This window comes from Stegostoma tigrinum, chromosome X (genome assembly GCF_030684315.1).
Source record: "Stegostoma tigrinum isolate sSteTig4 chromosome X, sSteTig4.hap1, whole genome shotgun sequence".
Classification (NCBI taxonomy): domain Eukaryota; kingdom Metazoa; phylum Chordata; class Chondrichthyes; order Orectolobiformes; family Stegostomatidae; genus Stegostoma; species Stegostoma tigrinum.
In genome coordinates this window covers 1,463,241-1,484,155 of record NC_081404.1, presented here as the reverse complement: position 1 = coordinate 1,484,155, position 20,915 = coordinate 1,463,241, and the positions used below count along the sequence as shown (strand labels likewise).

At 41.9% G+C, this 20,915-nt stretch overlaps 1 protein-coding gene across 7 annotated transcripts in view; it reads right to left on the bottom strand.

Annotated features, from left to right (window-relative positions):
* Positions 1-471: 471 nt before the first annotated feature.
* Positions 472-20,915, bottom strand: part of LOC125448180 (SWI/SNF complex subunit SMARCC2) — a 171,329-nt gene continuing 150,885 nt past the window's right edge. For 6 of the 7 annotated variants that reach the window (XM_059643444.1, XM_048523272.2, XM_048523275.2 and 3 more), the window contains one exon: positions 472-7,932. In XM_059643444.1, coding sequence (XP_059499427.1) covers positions 7,865-7,932 — 68 coding nt within the window. In that variant the 3' untranslated portion in view covers positions 472-7,864. The remainder of the gene's footprint in view (positions 7,933-20,915) is intronic. The other variant, XM_048523277.2, reaches the window with a different exon arrangement.

Below are 20,915 nucleotides of genomic sequence, written 5' to 3'. Positions count from 1 at the left end.
GCATCAATTTTTTCTCCTCAATTTATTGATTTATAAATCCAACTCCCCTACAGGCACCCTTGACACTGCAAGTTTGGTATATTATCCTTTCATTTTTCTGTGTCTTATTGTTTATTTATAAGTTAAAACCATCTGTCACACTCGCGTAACTAGTAGTAGTTACAATTTTGAAACCAGTTTAGTAATGACCAAGTTTGCTTTAAATACAGGAAATTGATCTTTGTAACAAGTCAGAATATAGAAATGGGATGGTGAGATGGAAGGATACAATGGAACTAACATCCTCAAAAACAAGCATATTCATCTTTTATAACGAGGTTCGCAAAGCTTTGAAGCTGCAATGAATGTTTGCCCAGAAGCTACAGTAAAGGTTCATAAATGAAATAGCAAGTGAAGAAAGAAATAAAAGATCAAACTTGATGTTACTTGAAACTTTGGTGACAGACCAGAAAATAATTATAGTACTTCTGATATTTAATAAGTACAATTTATTTCTTAGCAGTTTCCCATGATAGCGAAAGCTATAATAGACTACAGAGTTACAGACTAAATACAGTTTGACAAAACACTACACTTGAAATATCAATTTGTAAAAAGAACTGTCCATTTTTAAGGGCTTGCTGAGAATTTGTTTTACCTTTAAGATACTCTGCATGAACAGCTGACTGTTGTAACACATGAAAATAAACTTTCTTGGGACAATGTGAGCCAGATGGTAAGTTTCAAAGGTAATTCCTCACTACCCATTAAATAGGAAGACATCAAATTATTGTAACAGATACACTGGTGTACATATGATGGGTCACTAGAATTTCCAGTTCATTTATTTTTCATGGTTTAAAAAAAATTCCTTCACGCTCCATTGAAATGAATTTCAGGGAAGGCTGACATTTTCAGGAAATACTGCAATTTTCAGAACGTATCATGAATTATTTGAATGTAGCAGGAAGCTTCTAGTGTAATAAAATGGGAGTGAGTCTGGATGATTCCATGGCAGTAATAATTCATCTGAGCAATCAAAAATACTGGCTTGTTTAAAAAAACGATAAGATTCAAACTCTATTTAAAAAATTAACTTTGTGTGCTGAGAACAGGGAATGTACAGCACAGATGTAGGTCACCAGCACAGTACACAGATAGGCATTCCCAACTTATTAGCACAAATGGGCAAATATGCAATAAAAAGCCACATTTTAAGCAAGATGTATACATATCATCTCCCCCATGCAATTCCCATATAATGTTGCTCATAACACCTGCCATATCAGATTATCAGGGCCAGTCTGAACTTCATGCAGCCAGCGAGACTGGGCTTCGATTTCAAAGCGTGGCACTTCCTATTCCAGTTGTGCTCCAATCCTGATCACCATTTTGTCCTTTATGCTGAGCTGAATCATTCAGGACCTCGTTCAATGGTGTAGTTCAGTTCCTATAGCAGCTATTAGACACTGATTGTAATTTCTGGGTACAATAAGCCACACTATCCAGTTTTGATCAAGAAAGGCCCCAGAGCTGTCCTGTTTGAATAGAGGCAAGGTCTCATCTTCCTGGCAGGAACTGCTTCTCTGCTGACAGCTAAAAACTAACCTTAGTTCTTTGAGAAGGTGACCAAACACGTAGATGAGAATAAACCGGTTGATGTGGTGTATATGGATTTCAGCAAGGCGTTCAATAAGGTTCCCCACAGTAGGCTATTGTACAAAATGCGGAGGAATGGAATTGTGGGAGACATAGCAGTTTGGATCGGAAATTGGCTTGCTGAAAGAAAACAGAGGGTGGTAGTTGATGGGAAATGTTCATCCTGGAGACCAGTTACTAGTGGTGTACCGCAAGGGTCGGTGTTGGGTCCACTGCTGTTTGTCATTTTTATGAATGACCTGGATGAGGGGGTAGAAGGGTGGGTTAGTAAATTTGCAGACAACACTAAGGTCGGTGGAGTTGTGGATAGTGACAAAGGATGCTGTAGGTTGCAGAGAGACATAGATAAGCTGCAGAGCTGGGCTGAGAGGTGGCAAATGGAGCTTAATGCAAACAAGTGTGAGGTGATGCACTTTGCCTTCTGGTTACTCCTACCAAAGTACAGGGCTAATGGTAAGATTCTTAGCAGTGTAGATGAGCAGAGAGATCTTGGTGTCCATGTACACAGATCCTTGAAAGTTGCCACCCATGTTGACAGGGCTGTTAAGAAGGCATACAGTGTTTTAGCTTTTATTAATACAGGGATCAAGTTCCGGAACCAAGAGGTTATGCTGCAGCTGTACAAAACTCTGGTGCGGCCGCACTTGGAGTATTGTGTTCAGTTCTGGTCACCGCATTATAAGAAGGATGTGGAAGCTTTGGAAAGGGTGCAGAGGAGATTTACTAGGATGTTGCCTGGTTCGGAGGGAAGGTCTTACGAGGAAAGGCTGAGGGACTTGAGGCGGTTTTCATTAGAGAGAAGGTGGTTGAGAGGTGACTTAATTGAAACATATAAAATAATCAGAGGGTTAGATAGGGTGGATAGGGAGAGCCTTTTTCCTAGGATGGTGACGGCGAGCATGAGGGGGCATAGCTTTAAATTGAGGGGTGAAAGATATAGGACTGATGTCAGAGGTAGTTTCTTTACTCAGAGTAGTAAGGGAATGGAACGCTTTGCCTGCAATGGTAGTAGATTCACCAACTTTAGGTACATTTAAGTCGTCATTAGATAAGCATACGGATGTATGTGGAATAGTGTAGGTTAGATGGGCTTGAGATCGGTATGACAGGTCGGCACAACATCGAGGGCCGAAGGGCCTGTACTGTGCTGTAATGTTTTATGTTCTTATAGGACAACACTTCTACACCAATTTGGTAAAAACAAAGTTGAGTTTAGGAACGAGAGGATTTTACTGTCTGACCGCAGACAGACGGGAAGGATGGGGTTTAAGTGACTCAGTACTCAGTTTTACACTTGCCTTAATTCATAGGAAAGAAAATCAAACTGGTATCAATTCATGTGCAACTGTTCTTAGTCTGTGGTAAAATCTCAAATCAGACCCAAATGAATGATGCACATAAAATCTCCAATGCCCTGCTCATATTAGGTTGGATGTATTGGCTCTTATGTCCAGAAATGATGACCGCTACTCTAGGGAGCGCACAGCAGTGCCACAGTCAGTACACTGTCAATCTACATGATTCAGCCATCTGTTGCCTCACATATTAAATTGGTGGGAAGATGAGATAAATATTGCAAAAAAAAACCGTGGATTTGCCACTGGAGAGTAGGTCACCATCAGCTGGTGTTAACTGGGGAAACCATCCAGTGCTCAGGAGAATAGAAGCTCACTTCATGTGACAGGCACTGGTCATATTTAGTGTAACTAAGCTGATTTAACATTGTAAGCTTCAAGGATTGGAAAAAATGAGCATAAACAAAAGAATAAAGACTATCCTGATGCAATACAGGTAAGAATGAAATGTGTTCCATTACTTGTTAAATTAATCTCGGTTTGCTGAATCTGACAGATTATTTGTCGCTGACAGGATTAGCAAAGAGTTTAAAATTGGCAGAGCTGGGGTCTCATTTTCTTCTTTGTTGAAGTTACTGGACCTTTTTTTTTGCAAGTATTTTACAACGTTTGCAGGAACTATTCAGAAAACATAAGAAGATAAGCAGCTGTATGTAAGTGCGCTGGGAGTGTAAACTTGATTCTAAGTGAGCAGCTTAAAATATCAAGAAAAATATTGACATTCTTTTTTGACATGCAGTCACCGAAGATTGTTTGTCAACTCCTAATATAGTCATCCTCCTCTCTTGTCAACTTGCTCCTGGTCCCAGCATTCCCTGGTCATACTTAAATGGTGAGCAAACATTGTGGTGTCATCCAATGCGTTCTTCTACGTCTTTAAATGTAATTTTAGGATTTGAGAACAGATGGAAGACATGAGGGCTTTCACTAAACAAACTATTAGCACTAATTTAGCAATGACAGCATTAGTATTAGTGACAATCCAGAACAGCTACAACTTGCCCTAATAAAACACGAGAGGAGGCCGGATTCCCCCAGTGACAAAGATTAGACACATTGTCCTGTGGAAATGACTGAACAAACAATGAGGAGCTGATTCCTTAGGTGATCTTTGTTCCTCATCTAGCACCTGAGCAACTACTGGTTACTCGAAGTCTAGTGTTTCAAATTCCAGGTTATAGCATACAAGCGGTGGTTCTCCACTGTGTTAATTGTTTGAATCATGCTGTTGATTTTAGCAAAGACTGGACAGAACTGATATGATGCAGCAATTGTAGCAGTTCAATTGTAATATTAAGAATTCAATAAATTTCAAGGGTCATAGATCACAAGGTAAAGACAACCCCATTTTCCCAGAGCCAAATACACGTTTAGGCCTATACTTGCATACAAGCTGATCCTCTTTTCTGCTAAAAACTGTTGTTCTCGCATTAGGAGTTGGCTTTTATTTTTCACCTCAGAATTACATTTTACTCACCTCATAACACATGGGGAACAAGCAGTCGACATGGACCATGTCACCAAGATCATACACTTAAGTTGAAAACATGCTCACAAAGACTCACAGTGACCACATATGCTGACTGAAGAACAGAAATGGGTCCTCTGGCAAAAAAGTGCTAACTTGTCGAACAACCATGCTGTAATGACAGAAGCTGTGAAGTGAAAGAACTGGTGCAGAACTGGAAGCAGGAAGATGTCTAAGGCTAAATGCACCTGACAAGGGGGACAGCCAATGGTCTGGTGTGGAGAAGCATGTATCAATACGCACTTTTGAATTCTCAGAATGGCAAATTGAATAAAATTACAGGCTATATTAAACTTCAAATGTAAATCATGCCAAAGTCATGTTTCTGCAGGACTTCTTGTGCATGTCTGTGACTATGGTCAGATGAAGTCGAGCTATAGCTTGATAAGGCTAGAGCACACATCCTAGCAGCCTATGTAAATAATAGCTTTTTGGTGCAGGACATGCTCAGATCACATACATCCAATAAAGTTAAGAGACAGTTGTGAAGAATTAACACCCATATTGTAATTATACTGGAGTCAAATGTCTGGAGGCCAATCTTTGGATGTGTGCCTCAACAAACCAATGAAAAATCACGTTTTTGCAATTGGAATAAGTGATGGATGGAGAAAAAGAAACCTCTACAAAGAGTGGAAATAGGCATGTTATCCCACTTGATGCTGTGTGGGGTTTTGTCAAATTGTTGGATGCTATTAATGCACAAACTGTCATCAGATCTTTCAAAAGTTGCAGAATATGCAATTCAATGGATGGAAAGCAAAATGAATTCGGGTGCAGATGATTCAAAAACAGCAAGTGCTACACTGTTCCAGAGGAGGGTCCTTATGATAAAGCCATAGCTGAAGTGATTCGGACCAAAATGATGATCTCCTCGCAGTGATACTGGAGACAATCAATTTAATATCTTGCTTAAAAAAAAACATATTGAATATGGCTGAAGGTAACCTAGTGGAAGTAATGAATTCAATAAAAAATGTCACAATGATTTAATTTGAAATTTTTTCTCATTTTAAAACAACAAGCACCTGCCAGCTGTTCACATTTTATCCCTGACATATAAGTTGGCATCATTTTTGGAAGGAATGAGAGACTTCAAAGATTGACTTGTACGCTGTGATCTATGGTAACTGTACGTGTGAACTGTGGCTGGTCAGCAAACAATCCTCTAACCTAAAATGATAATTCATTTTAAACAGTTTGTGTGGATATGTTTGTTCCTGCAAATGAGTGTGCCAGCGTGCATGCCTGTCTGCGTCAAGGGACATGTCTGTGTTTGGGATGAGGACAGCAGGATGCACTTCTATGTCTACAACCCAATAACAATCATGTCACTCTGCTAATAACCTCTTTACTAGATTAAAACTTTGAATTGTTGTTTTAGAAATAAACTCACAAGAAAGAAATCTTTAAGCTTGATACATTTCTGGGTTAAACAGTAGAAGGTTAAATCATTACATTTTCCCAATCTCATGAGTGGAGAAATTATATATTTGATCTGCAATAATTTTATTATTCTGCAGGGTTATGGGGCAGGACAATGTGACCAATTTCTTCTTGGTATCTAAATGGTCAGTATTTTAACAAAATATTATGAAACAAAGGGACCCAAATATCCAAATGGATAGTGGCTTCTGTCATTCTTTTCAGGGGAGTGAAAAACCCAAAACTTCATGTAAATCATTGTACTTTACTTTCAATATAAAAACTGAGTTTGAATCATGCATGAGCTTTCACTCAAAAGTTCTCTTCTAAACAAATTCATTGGGAAGTTAACTTTCTTGACAGCAACATGATATCCCTTGGGACTCCTCTCTACACACAGCAATCAATGCAATGGTGTCTGGACCAGAAAGCCATAAAGGGCTCATCATCCAGTGTAATTGGCCTCCTATTTCATTTGGAAACTGCAAATCTCATCATGATAGCTATCACTAATTCAACCAGCTACAAGACATACCAACCCTTATCAACCAACACAATACGCAGGACACAAAGAATCATTGTGACATCAGCAACTTTGATGCATTCTCCATTGTTTGAAATATCACCATTTTTAGGGAGATGGGTTACAAAAGATGCCTGGATTTTAAAAAACCTAAAATAGGAGGGGAGATTTCCTAGCTCTGAACTCTCAGCTAGCTTAGTGACTGTCCAGAGTTCAGTGCTCTCGGGTGCAATGTCTAGGTGAAGGCCCAGGCAAATCTCCCCATAGGCTGCTTTTGGGTGAAGTTGCAACAATACAATCCCAATTTAAGGTTTTCTTCATCCTTAGGAAACTATAAAACAAATAAGCAGACACCACAAAGAAGAAATGCTGTCATCTGCCAGCAGGTCTCAGTGGTATGACTAACAGCCTAGAACCCTTGCTACTGAAATGGTTTAACTGGAAGTGAAACACTAATATATATATCCAGCTAATCAACAACAAAGTTAAGTCCAGCTCTTTCCCAACATCAGAAAAGGCTCGAAAACAGGACTGGAATGAGGTGCCTTTAAGCCAAAAACCTTCTTCTCACAGGGGGCTGACACTGAAATCTCAGATTTAAAGCTCCTGTCATGGGCCCACTTGCACATCTTCCTGTCCTGGACCAATTCTCTCTGGTCAGCTCCTTCTGCTTTGCCTTACTCCTAATCTCACATTGCAACACAATGATTTTGGAACATTCTGAATGAAAATGGAAGACAAAGTCTTGAAGTATGGTGTCTCACAAAGATAGAATTTGGAATTCCAAACTTTTGGCTTAGCCATAGCCCAACCTGACAATATTACCATGCTATACAATGAGCCAGGGCTAAAGGCAGAATTATTTAGTACGTAAACTGCTGATTGTAAAGCAAGAACAAAGTAAAAATTTGCACGGGCAGTTACTGTCTTCTCAACATTAAATTTCCCCCAAAATTGGCACAAGATATTTCACAATAGACACAATATGAAAAACAGCAAAATTCACCAAAGCATTGAACAAAATAGGGGCATGCTCACTCAAATTAATGATGAGTATGGTATTATTTGCAATGGAACGTAGGTAGTTTCATTAGATATCAGATGCTTTTCAAATCGAGAGCGTGGATGGTGTATATGCATTAGCAATAATAACGTAACTGTGTAGAATGAGCTTTACATTGGTCTGTGTAGCATTGTCACTTTCCATTGCACACATCACCTCTTACGATACTGACACCAAAATCACCTCCACTAAAGATCAGAATTGCTGATTCTTTTGACCACATTAAACTTGCGAATGACTACATTTCAGCATATCCACCCAAACTGATCTTCACATGTATACACCATATCCATTCTGGAGAAAATGCTGTGTCTTGCTCCAGGTGTTGCACCTCATTGTGACGGGGCAACTGCTGCTGATGGAGTTGCCATCACCTCTGTCTGCATTGTGGCGCCTTGCTCTAGAAGATAAATCACCATTTTTAAAGGATGTAACAGACACAACAGAGTATTTTCACTCAAGGCCAGTTATGGACCCTCAAGTGGATATTTGGAATGGTTGTCTCAAAGCAAAATCTCAGATGAAAGAATTGAAGGTCTCGTTCTTTGATTATTCCATTGTAAATAAAGACTGTTTTACACAACAGCTCAATTTCCCAATGAATGTGAAACCTACAGCGGAAAATCAAAGTTCACATTCACCTGAGAATCCAGCTGCTCTTCAAAAGCTGAGACGACCAAAACCAATGAACCAGAGACACTGGCTGGTATTAGTGAGCCCTGGTCTCCTCCAGCATCCAAAGGCTTCAACATAGCTCAGACCATTTGGATTGCAGTTCACATTACAGGCACTCATGCTAAGACGAAGACACAAATTAGTTTTTGGAAATGGAAAGCAGTGCAACTGGAATCTGGCTTTATAAATAAAAAAAATTATCTAGTTCACTGTTTAAAAATAATTCCTTAATCCTATTACTATTTTGGATCTGGTGATGTGTAATGAGGCAGGTTTAATAATGATGCCAGAATAAAAGATCCTCTTAGAAACAGTGACCATAACATGGCAGAATTCAGCATTCAGTTTGAGAGGGAGGAACTTGTGTCAGAAACAACTGTGTTAAACTCAAATAAGGGTAATTACAAAGGAATGAGAGCACAGCTGGCTGCAGTGGACTGGGAAAGGAGTTCAGCAGTAAAGACGGTTGAGGATTGGCATTTAAGAAAATAGTTCATGGCTCACAATAAAGACATATCTCAGTGTGGACGAAGGATTTTGGAAAGGGATATGCCAACCACGGTTAACCAGGGAAGTTCACCATCAAATTGAAAGATAAAACATACAATTCGCCAAAGGTTAGTGGATTAGAGGATGGGGCAAATTTCAAATAAAAGACAGCTAAGAAATTAATAAAGAGGTAGGAGGCAAACTTAAAAAATAAACTTGCAAGTAATGGCAAAACAGACAACAAGAGCTTCTTTCATTATATAAAAAGGAAGAAAGGAGCCAAAGTGAACACAGGATCCTGTGAGCACAAGGTTGGGGAAACAAAAATGGGAAAACCAGAAAACAACAGAGGATTTGAATAAATACTTTGTAACAGACTTTATCCTGATCAGCAGCCAGGAACCAGAGCCAGAGAGGCTGGAGGAAGACAACGGCAGTTGGAGCAGGTAAAAACTTCAACACGCGGCACTGACCTTGACCCATGACATGGAGACTATCATGGGAGCTACACTATGTTACGGCGCAAGCTCAAATGTGACGTTTTGAACAGAAAGACTCCTAACTGGTAAGTAGTGGTCAGGTGATTTATTTTTCTTACCTTCAATTTCCATTTACCTTTTCATACCCATAAGATTTAAGAGTAGTGGGATTTAGGCTAATGGTACAGTAGGACAGTACTGGTATTTAGAATAGTACCTAGACTGTTGTTTACTGAACAGTGCATTTAGTATTCTTTAGTGAGAATCCAACATGAGTGTCCATCCAGTAAGCTGTAAATTAATTTAACAAATTTATTTTTAATTAAATAGTTGCAAGGGGGTAAAAATGGCAGTCACCAGGGGAGTATGTGTCTCCTGCAGAATGTGGGATATCAGAGGCAGGTCAAATATCCCTGACGACTACAGCTGCAGGAAGTGTGTCCAATTGCAGCTTCTGTCAGACTACATGGATCAGCATTTGGGTACATTTATCACCATGTAGGAGACAGAAAGAATCATAGAGTTTGAGATGAGGTTGTTGATTTGCTCGCCGAGCTGGCTTTTGTTCAGACGTTTCATCACCACGCTAGGTGACATCATCAGTGGACCCGCCGATGGAGTAATGTTATCAGTGCAGGCTGAAAGGCCTGTTCTGTTTTATGTTCTATGTTTATTCTACTCCGCTTGGAATTTATACTGTCCGGTCCGTTATGGTGCGTACTATCCGGTTTTGATCTGTATGAGTTTATATACGGGGTCCAATTCTATATGTTTGTTGATTGAAATATGCCTCTAGGAATTGAAATAACCCATACCTCTAGGAATTCCTGTGTGTTTCTATGTTTGGCTTGGGCTACTATGGTTACTTTGCCCATTAGTACCAATGTGTATCATGATCTCTCTCTGCTCATGCTCCTTTGAGTGTCTCACACCTACTCAGAGATATCTTTGTTCCTGGTACCAGGGAGGCAACACACCATCCTGGAGTCTCTTGCAGCCACGGAAATGTCTGTCGTCCCCTATTACGACTGGTCTTCTGAATTTTCATCCTCCTACCGTATAACAGGGCCAGCTATAGTGTCGCCACTGTAACTGCTGCTGTTGCCATCCCATACAGGCAATCTGTCCCAGCAGTATTCAAAACGATACAATTGTTTGAGATGGGCATACCCACAGGAGACTCGTAAACTGATGGCCTTCATTGTCTGAATGTACAGATATTAAGGAGAGTTCATTGGGCTGTTTTGCTGTTAGCTGAATACACGAACATCAGCTAGCAGCAAAATGGCATGATGAACTCTCCTTAATATCTGTGCATTCAGACAATGATGGCCATCTGTTTAACTGGGACAAGGTAACCATAGTAGCTCAAGCCAAACACAGGCATGCACAGGAATTCCTAGAGACAATGATGGCCATCTGTTTAACTGGGACAAGGTAACCATAGTAGCTCAAGCCAAACACAGGCATGCGCAGGAATTCCTAGAGGCATGGTTCTCCACCCATATTTCAATCAACCCACATTTAGAATTGGGCCACATATACAAACCCATACAGATCAAAGCCGGAAATGATAGATTAGATTAGATTCCCTACAGTGTGGAAACAGGTCCTTTGGCCCAACAAGTCCACACTGCCCCTTGCAGCATCCCACCCAGACCCATCCCCCTATAACCCACACACCCCTGAACACTACGGGCAATTTAGTATGGCCGATCCACCTTGCCTGCACATCTTTGGACTGTGGGAGGAAACCGGAGCACTCGGAGAAAGCCCAAGCAGACATGGGGAGAATGTGCAAACTCCGCACAGAGAGTTACCCGAGGCTGGAATCAAAACCAGGTCGCTGGCGCTGTGAGGTTGCATTGCTAACCACTGAGCCACCGTGCCGCCCCATATATAAACCCATACAGATCAAAACTGGAAATGATAGCATGCACCATAACAGACCGGACAGTACAAATTCCAAGCGGAGTAGAATAAACATAGAATTTAAAACAGGCCCTTCAGCCTGCACTGATAACATTACTCCAGTGGAGGTTCCATTGATGACGTCACCTAGTGTGGTGATGAAACGTCTGAACAAAAACAAGCCAGCTTGGCGAGCAAATCAACAACCTCATCCACAACCCAAGCTACAGATCTTTGCCAATACGTGAGTTTAAGAGATGTGGTCACATCTAAGGCTTCGGTAGATAGCTGGGTGACTGCTAGAAGGCATAGGCAGATAGTGCACGAGTCTCCTGTGGGTATGCCCATCTCAAACAATTATATCGTTTTGAATACTGCTGGGACAGATTGCCTGTATGGGATGGCAACAGCAGCAGTTACAGCGGCGACTCTACAGCTGACCCTGTTATAGAGTAGGGAGGGTGAAAATTCAGAAGAGCAGTAGTAATAGGGGACTCCATACTTATGGGCACAGATAGACATTTCCATGGCTGCAAGAGACTCCAGGATGGTGTGTTGCCTCCCTGGTACCAGGGACAAAGATATCTCTGAGTAAGCGTGAGACACTCAAAGGAGCATGAGCAGCGAGAGATCATGATACACATTGGTACTAATGGAATAGACAGGAAGAATGGTGAGGTCCTGCAAAGGGAGTTAGGTAGTAAATTGAAAGGCAGGATCTCTCGGGTTGTAATCTCAGGATTACTCCCTGTGCCATGTGCCAGTGAGGCCAGGAATAGGACAGTTAAATACATGGCTAAAGAGCTGTGGGAGGGAGGGATTCTGATATATAGAAAATTGGGATATCTTCCAGGACAGGTGAGACCTGTACAGGAAAGATGGGTTGCACCTAAACTGGAGGGGCATCAATATGCTAGCAGTGGGGTTTGCTCATGTCATAGAGTCTTACAGCACAGAAACAGACCCTTCGGTCCAACCAGTTCATGCTGAACATAATCTCAAACTAAATTAGTCCCACCTGCCTGCTCCTGGCCCAAAGTCCTACAAACCTTTACTTTTCAGGTATCTATCCAAATGTCTTTTAAACATTGTAATTGTACCTGCATCCATCACTTTGTCAGCAAGTTCATTCCACATGTGAACTACCCTCTGTGGAAAAATTTGCCCCTTATATCTTTGTTAAATCTCTCTGCTCTCACCTTAAAAATGTGTCCCTAGTCTTGAAATTCCTCATCCTGGGGAAAAGACAACTATTAACACTATCTATGCCTTCATTATTTTATAAACTTCTATCAAGTCTCCTCTCACCCTCCTACACTCCAGTGAAAAAAGTCCCAGCCTATCACAAGCCTTCCCTTATAACTCACACCTTCCATACCCAGCAACATCCTGGTAAATTTCTTCTGAACCCTCTCCAACTTGATAATATTCTTCCAATAACTGGGCAACCAGAGCTGGACACAGTATTCCAGAACAGGCTTCACCAATGTCCTGTACAACCTCAACATGACTTCCCAACTCCTATACTCAAAAGACTGAGCAATAAAGGCAGGTGTGCCAAACACCTTTTTAGCCACTCTGTCTATATGTGACACAAACAAAGGTAAAGCAGTATATTTTTAAAATTACTTACCGGTAGCGGGCAGCGGTGTTTTTTCTCTTTCACAGAGGGAGTGGGAGCAGCGGAGGAAGTGACGAGGACCAGAGGGACAGCCGGGTAGGAAAGCAGTGACCGTATATATCAGCAAGGCGGCTAAACCCGAGACTCTACAACTGTAGTGTCTCCCACCCGCCCTCCTCCTCTAACCCAGTTAATAAGGTAAGGCACATTCTAAACTTTCTCTATTGAATATAAGTTTGTTATTAATTTGTTATTATTACTTGAAGTAAGCTTTCTACTTTAGTACTGAGTGGGTGTTCAGATAAGTGGGGTATGGATGCTCGGGCAGTTGCAGAGGGGGTAACTGAGAGGAGTTATCGGGAGTTGGTCACTCCTAAGGCTCAGGACAAGGATAGATGGGTTACAGTTAGGGGGAGGAAAGGGGACAGACAGACAGTGCAGAGATCCCCTGTGGGCATTCCCCTCAGCAATAAGTATACTGTTTTGGATACTGCTTGGGGGGGGGGGGGGGGGGGGGGGGTATGACTTACCAGAGGAAAGCCATAGTAGTCAGTTCTCTGGCACTGAGCCTGACACTGTGGCAAAGAAGGGAAGGGGGCAGAATAGAAAAGTTCTCGTGATAGGGGACTCGATAGTTAGGGGAATCGACAGGAGATTTTGTGGCCAGGATTGGGATTCCCGGAAGGTATGTTGCCTCCCTGGTGCCAGGGTCCGGGACGTCTCCAATCGGGTGTATAAGGTTCTAAAAGGGGAGGGCGAACAGCGAGAAATCGTGTTGCATATTGGCACTAATGATATAGCTAGAAATAGGATTGAGGATATAAAAAGTGATTTCAGAGAGTTAGGATGGAAGCTGCAAAGCAGGACGAACAGAGTAGTGTTCTCTAGTTTACTACCGGTGCCACGAGATAGCGAGGTGAGGAACAGGGAGCGGGCGCAGCTTAACACGTGGCTACGCAGCTGGTGTAGGAGGGAGGGCTTCAGATATGTAGATAATTGGGATGACTTCTGGGGAAGGTGGGACCTGTACAAGAAGGACAGGTTGCATCTGAACTGGAAGGGGACCAATGTCCTGGGTGGAAGGTTTGCTCGAGTAGTTCGAGAGGGTTTAAACTAGTATGGCAGGGGGGTGGGAACTTGAGCTGTATACCGGAGGTGAGAGTTGATGCAGGTGAGGCAGTAGCAAGAGGTAGACCAGCTAGTGGGAAGGAACCAAGGGATCAGTTAAAGTGTGTTTGCTTTAACGCAAGGAGTATCAGGAATAAAAGTGATGAACTTAGAGCATGGATCAGTACCTGGTGCAATGATGTTGTGGCCATAACAGAGACATGGGTTTCTCATGGGCAGGAATGGTTGCTGGGTGTTCCAGGGTTTAGAACATTTAAAAAGAATAGGGAGGGGGGAAAAAGAGGAGGGGGTGTAGCACTACTAATCAGAGAGGGTATCACAGCGACAGAAGCTTCCTTTGTCGAGGAAGATCTGCCTACCGAGTCAGTATGGGTGGAAATTAGGAACAGCAAGGGAGTAGTCACCTCGTTAGGGGTTTACTACAGGCCCCCCAATAGCAGCAGGGAGATTGAAGAAAGCATAGGTCGACAGATTTTGGAAAAGTGTGCACGCAGTAGGGTTGTTGTAATGGGTGACTTTAATTTTCCTAATATTGATTGGAACCTCCTTCGAGCAGAAGATTTGAATGGAGCTGTTTTTGGAAGGTGTGTTCAGGAGGGTTTCCTAACTCAGTACGTTGACAGGCCGACGAGGGGAGAGGCCATTCTGGACTTGGTGCTCGGAAACGAGCCGGGGCAGGTATCAGATCTTGTGGTGGGAGAGCATTTTGGTGACAGTGACCATAACTGCCTCACATTCTACATAGCTATGGAGAAGGAGAGGATTAGGCAAAATGGGAGGATATTTAATTGGGGAAGAGGAAACTATGATGCGATTAGACATGAGTTAGGAAGCATGGACTGGGAGCAATTGTTCCATGGTAAAGGCACTATAGACATGTGGAGACTGTTTAAGGAACAGTTGTTGCGACTGACGAGTAAATATGTCCCTGTGATACAGGCAAGAAGGGGTAACATAAAGGAATCTTGGATGACGAGAGAGGTGGAGCTTCTTGTGAAAAGGAAGAAGGTAGCTTACACAAGGTGGAGGAAGCTAGGGTCAAGTTCAGCTAGAGAGGAATACACGCAGGCAAGGAAGGAGCTCAAAAATGGTCTGAGGAGAGCCAGGAGGGGTCACGAGAAAGGCTTGGCAGAATGAATTAGGGAAAACACAAAGGCATTGTACACTTATGTGAGGAATAAGAGAATGGTCAAAGAAAGAGTAGGGCCGATCAGGGATAGCATAGGGAACTTGTGTGTGGAGTCTGAGGAGGTAGGGGAAGCCCTAAATGAGTTTTTTGCTTCTGTCTTTATGAAAGAAACAAACTTTGTAGTGAATGAAACCTTTGAAGAGCAGATGTGCATGCTGGAATGGATAGAGATATAGAGGACACTGATGTGCTGAAAATTTTGTCAAACATTAAGATTGACAAGTCGCCAGGCCCGGACCAGGTTTGTCTCCGGCTGCTTTGGGAAGCGAGAAATGCAATTGCTTCGCCACTTGCGAGGATCTTTGCATCCTCGCTCTCCACTGGAGTCGTACCTGAGGACTGGAGAGAGGCAAATGTAATTCCTCTCTTCAAGAAAGGAAATAGGGAAATCCCTGGCGATTACAGACCAGTAAGTCTCACGTCTGTCATCTGCAAGGTGTTAGAAAGGATTCTAAGGGATAGGATTTATGACCATCTGGAAGAGCACGGCTTGATCAAATGCAGTCAACACGGCTTTGTGAGGGGTAGGTCATGCCTCACAAACCTTATCGAGTTCTTTGAGGATGTGACTAGAAAAGTTGATGAGGGTCGAGCTGTGGATGTGGTGTATATGCACTTCAGTAAGGCATTTGATAAGGTTCCCCATGGTAGGCTCATTCAGAAGGTCAGGAGGAATGGGATACAGGGGAACTTAGCTGTCTGGATACAGAATTGGCTGGCCAACGGAAGACAGCGAGTGGTAGTAGAAGGAAAATATTCTGCCTGGAAGTCAGTGGTGAGTGGTGTTCCACAGGGCTCTGTCCTTGGGCCTCTACTGTTTGTAATTTTTATTAATGACTTGGATGAGGGGATTGAAGGATGGGTCAGCAAGTTTGCAGACGACACAAAGGTCGGAGGTGTCGTTGACAGTATAGAGGGCTGTTGTAGGCTGCAGCGGGACATTGACAGGATGCAGAGATGGGCTGAGAGGTGGCAGATGGAGTTCAACCTGGATAAATGCGAGGTGATGCATTTTGGAAGGTCGAATTTGAAAGCTGAGTACAGGATTAAGGATAGGATTCTTGGCAGTGTTGAGGAACAGATGGATTTTGGTGTGCAGATACATAGATCCCTTAAAATGGCCACCCAAGTGGACAGGGTTGTTAAGAAAGCATATGGTGTTTTGGCTTTCATTAACAGGGGGATTGAGTTTAAGAGTCGTGAGATCTTGTTGCAGCTCTATAAAACTTTGGTTAGACCGCACTTGGAATACTGCGTCCAGTTCTGGTCGCCCTATTATAGGAAAGATGTGGATGCTTTGCAGAGGGTTCAGAGGAGGTTTACCAGGATGCTGCCTGGACTGGAGGGCTTACCTTATGAAGAGAGGTTGACTGAGCTCGGACTTTTTTCATTGGAGAAAAGGAGGAGGAGCCGGACCTAATTGAGGTATACAAATAATGAGAGGCATAGATAGAGTTGATAGCCAGAGACTATTTCCCAGGGCAGAAATGGCTAACATGAGGGGTCATAGTTTTAAGCTGGGTGGAGGAAAGTATAGAGGGGATGTCAGAGGCGGGTTCTTTACACAGAGAGTTGTGAGAGCATGGAATGCGTTGCCAGCAGCAGTTGTGGAAGCAAGGTCATTGGGGTCATTTAAGAGACTGCTGGACATGCATATGGTCACAGAAATTTGAGGGTGCATACATGAGGATCAATGGTCGGCACAACATCGTGGGCTGAAGGGCCTCGCATTTATAGACTTTATTATTATTAAAGGCTATAATTATTAATTATTAAAGGCTTTACTAAAATCCAAATAAACAATATCGACTGTTCTGCCATCATCTATGTTTTTGGTAATTTCCTCAAAAAACTCAATCAAATTTGAGAGACAATTTTCCTCACACAAAACTATGCTGACTATCCCTCATCAATTTCTGCCTCTAAATTTCCATAAATCCTACATTTTATTATCACCTCCAACAATTTACCCACAACCAAAGTCAGACTCACAGGTCTATAGTTTCCTAGTTTCTCCTTACAATCTTTCTTAAACAAAGCTACAACACTAGCCACCCTCCAGTCATCAGGAACCACACCTGTGGTTATAGATGATGCAAATATTTCTGCAAAGGCGTCTCATAACTTCCTTCCTTACTTACTTCCCACAATGTTCTGGGATACATTCGATCAGGTCCTTTATATTCTCTAAGGCCTCCCAAACCTCCTTTTCTGTAATGTGAACTGTTTTTAAAACATCTAAGTTTGTTTCTCTGCATTCTCTAGACTCCATCTTTTTCTCCCCAGTAAAAACTGACATGAAATATTCATTATCTCCCATTTCCTGGGGTTCAACACAAAGATGGCCTCCTTGATCTTTAAGAAGTCCTACCCCCTCTATGATTCCCCTCTTACTCTGAACGTATTTGGAGATTCTCTTTGGATTATCCTTAACCTGATCTGCCAATGCTATCTCATATACCCTCTTTGCCTTCCCGATTTCTCCTTCTCAAGAATGCCACTAACATTCTTTATTTTGATTAAGAGATTCAATTGAACTAGTTGTCTATATGTAAAATAAGGTTCTCTTTTATTCTTGATTAGAACCTCAATATCTTTATTCATCCATTGTTGCTTAATCTTACCAGAATTACCCTTCACTCTAAAAGGAACAAAATGCGTCTGACCTCTCATCATCACACTCTTGAACGCCTCCCAATTGTCAGATGTGCTTTTACTTGCGAACAGTCTATTCCAATCAACTTTTGAAAGTTCTTGTCTCATATCATTAAAATTTGCCTAACTCCAATTAAAAATGAGTTTTGAGAAGATTGAGAAGAAAACACCTAGTAGAAGATTCCCACCACTCCATTCGCTCCACCCAAGAATTCCTGAACACCATCAAAGACACCAAGATAGAAGAGGATGAAATAATGGTCTCCTTTGACGTAACAACCCTGTTCACATCCATCAACATCAACCTGGCCAAAGAAACACTATCGCACTATTAGAAGAACAGAAGACACATACACCAGACACCACCAACCTCATCAGCAAGGACAACATCATCAAGCTAGTGGACCTATGCCTCACCACCCACTTCACTTTCAATAACAAAACCTACAGACAAATCAACGGTACACCCATGGGACCTCCGATATCAGGGTTCTTAGCAGAGGCAGTAATGCAGAGACTCGAACAAACAGCTCTGCCAATCATCCAACCCAAACTTTGGGTCCAGTATGTGGATGACACCTTTGTCATCACTAAACAAAACAAATTAGAGGAAACCTTCAAGACCATCAATAATACCCTTACTGGCATAACATTCACAAAAGAGGAGGAAAACAGCAACAAACTGCCATTCCTAGATGTCACAGTACAGCGAACAGTCAATGGGGAACTTCAAACCAGCATCTACAGGAAAACAACACATACGGACCAAATACTGAACTACAGGAGCAACCATCCCAACACCCACAAACAAAGCTGCATTAGAACATTATTCCAAAGAGCCACCACACACTGCAGCACAGAGGAACTACGCAGAGCAGAGGAAAATCACCTATACAGCGTATTCAAAAAGAACGGGTACCCAATGAACACAGTCCGCCGATTCCTCAGCAACAAACCCAAACAAACAGACAAAACGGGCTCAGAAACCATAACCACTCTCCCCTACATCAAAGACATTCCCGAAATGACTGCCAGACTACTCGGACCTCTTGGCATCAGGGTAGCCCACAAACCCACCAACACACTAAAACAGCAGCTAATGAATTTAAAAGACCGTATACAGACAACAAATAAAACGAACGTCATCTACAAAATACCTTGCAAGAACCGTGACAAACACTACATTGGACAAACTGGCAGGAAGCTAGCCACCAGGATACATGAACATCAACTAGCCACAAAACGACATGACCCACTATCACTCGTATCCTTACATACAGATGAGGAAGGACACCACTTTGATTGGGACAACACATCCATCCTAGGACAAGCCAAACAGAGACACGCACGAGAATTCCGAGAAGCATGGCATTCCAACCGGAATTCCATCAACAAACACATTGATTTGGAGCCCATCTACCATCCCCTGAGGAAAAGAACAGGAAATGACATCACCAATGCAGGAAATGACATCACCAATCCAAGGAAACCTAACCAGATAAATAGAAAGCGGGACATAACACCAGCGCTTTGTTGGAGGGTCACTGATGATGTTACCTAGAATGGTGACGAAACGTCTGAAAACTAACCTTCCGGCTCAGCGAGCAATCTCACATCCAGATCCAATTAAAAGCTTTAACTTTTACGGAAGGCTTATCCTTTTCCATAACCATTTGAAACTGATAGAATTAGGATCGCTAGGCCCAAAGTGTTCCCCCACTTTTACTTCAGTCACCTGCCCTGCCTTATTGCCCAAAAGTGGTCTACTTTGGCTCCTTCTGTAGTAGGAGCATCCACATATTGATAAAGAAAATTTTCTTGAACACATTTGACAAATTCTTCACCATTCAAACCTTTAACACAATGGTAGCCCCAGTCAAAGTTTGGAAAATTAAAATTCTCCATTATTACAACTTTATTATGCTTACATACATCTGTGAACTTCCCACATATTTGTTTCTCAATTTCCCTCTTACTGTCGGGGGGGCCTATTGTACAACCCCATTAAAGTGATCTTTCCTTTCTTATTTCGAATTTCTACCCACATATTTTCACTGGACGATTTTTCAGAAGTATCTTTCCCCATTACATCAGTAATGGATTCCTTAATCAAAAACACCACCTCACCTCCTTTCCTGCCTCCTTTTCTATTTTTCCTATAGCATCTAAAACCCAGAACATTGAGCTGCCAGTCTCGACCACCTCTCAGCTAAGTTTCTGTATTAGCTATGATGTCCCAATCCCACGTTCTTAAACGTACCCTGAGTTCATCAGCCTTACCTTTAAGATCCCTTGCATTTAAATAAATACAAGTTAGTTCTTCAGAGTTACTACATACACTGACTCTTTTCATCTTTCTTTTCTAATTGACATGCTTTCCTCATGTTCAGACATTCCCCATCAATCCTTCTGTTTACATTGCTACTTAGAATTCCTCCATTCTCCCCCTCTATCAGCAATAAAGTCTCCCTTATTGGAATGAGCAAATCTCCCTGTTAAGATATGGCTCCCTTTCCTGTTCAGGTTAGGCCCATCCTTTTTGAACAGATCTTTTCTATCCCAAAAGACATTCTAATTGTCAAAAACCTGAATCCCTGAACAGTACACCAGCTCTTCAGCTCTTATCCTTTTGTTCCTTCCCTCGTTTAAGTGTGGCTTGGGAGTAAACTTGAAATCACTAATTTTAAGGTTCTATTTTTTAAATCTTCTACCTAACCTCTTAAATTCACTCTCTAAAGCTTCAATCTTTTCCTAAAAAACATCATTCCTACCAATGTGTACAATAATTTCTGGCTTCTCAATTACAGCTTTAACAATATGCTCTAAATGTTTACAGATGTGCTTAATCCTAGCACCAGGAAAGCAACAAACCATCCCAAATTTACACTCACTGCCGTAGAAGCTCCTGTCTATACCCCGACAGGAAAGTCACCTATCATAATAATTCTATTAAATTTTGTCAAACACTGCCTAACATAAGAATCATTCCTAGTGTTCAATAACTGACTGCCCCTTCCATTTCCTTCAGAGAGATTATCCCCTTCAAAATGACCAAAAACTGAAATGTACGTTTGATAGAGGAATAGTCATTAGAGACTTGCGAAATACCTTCTTACCTTTCTCAGCAATCTCTTATCTATCTGATTGATTCTGCTGTTATCTCTTTTCTAAATCCACTAGCCACCTCACACTGTACCTCTCATATGCCCTTCATAATATTAAGTGTAAAAAAAGGA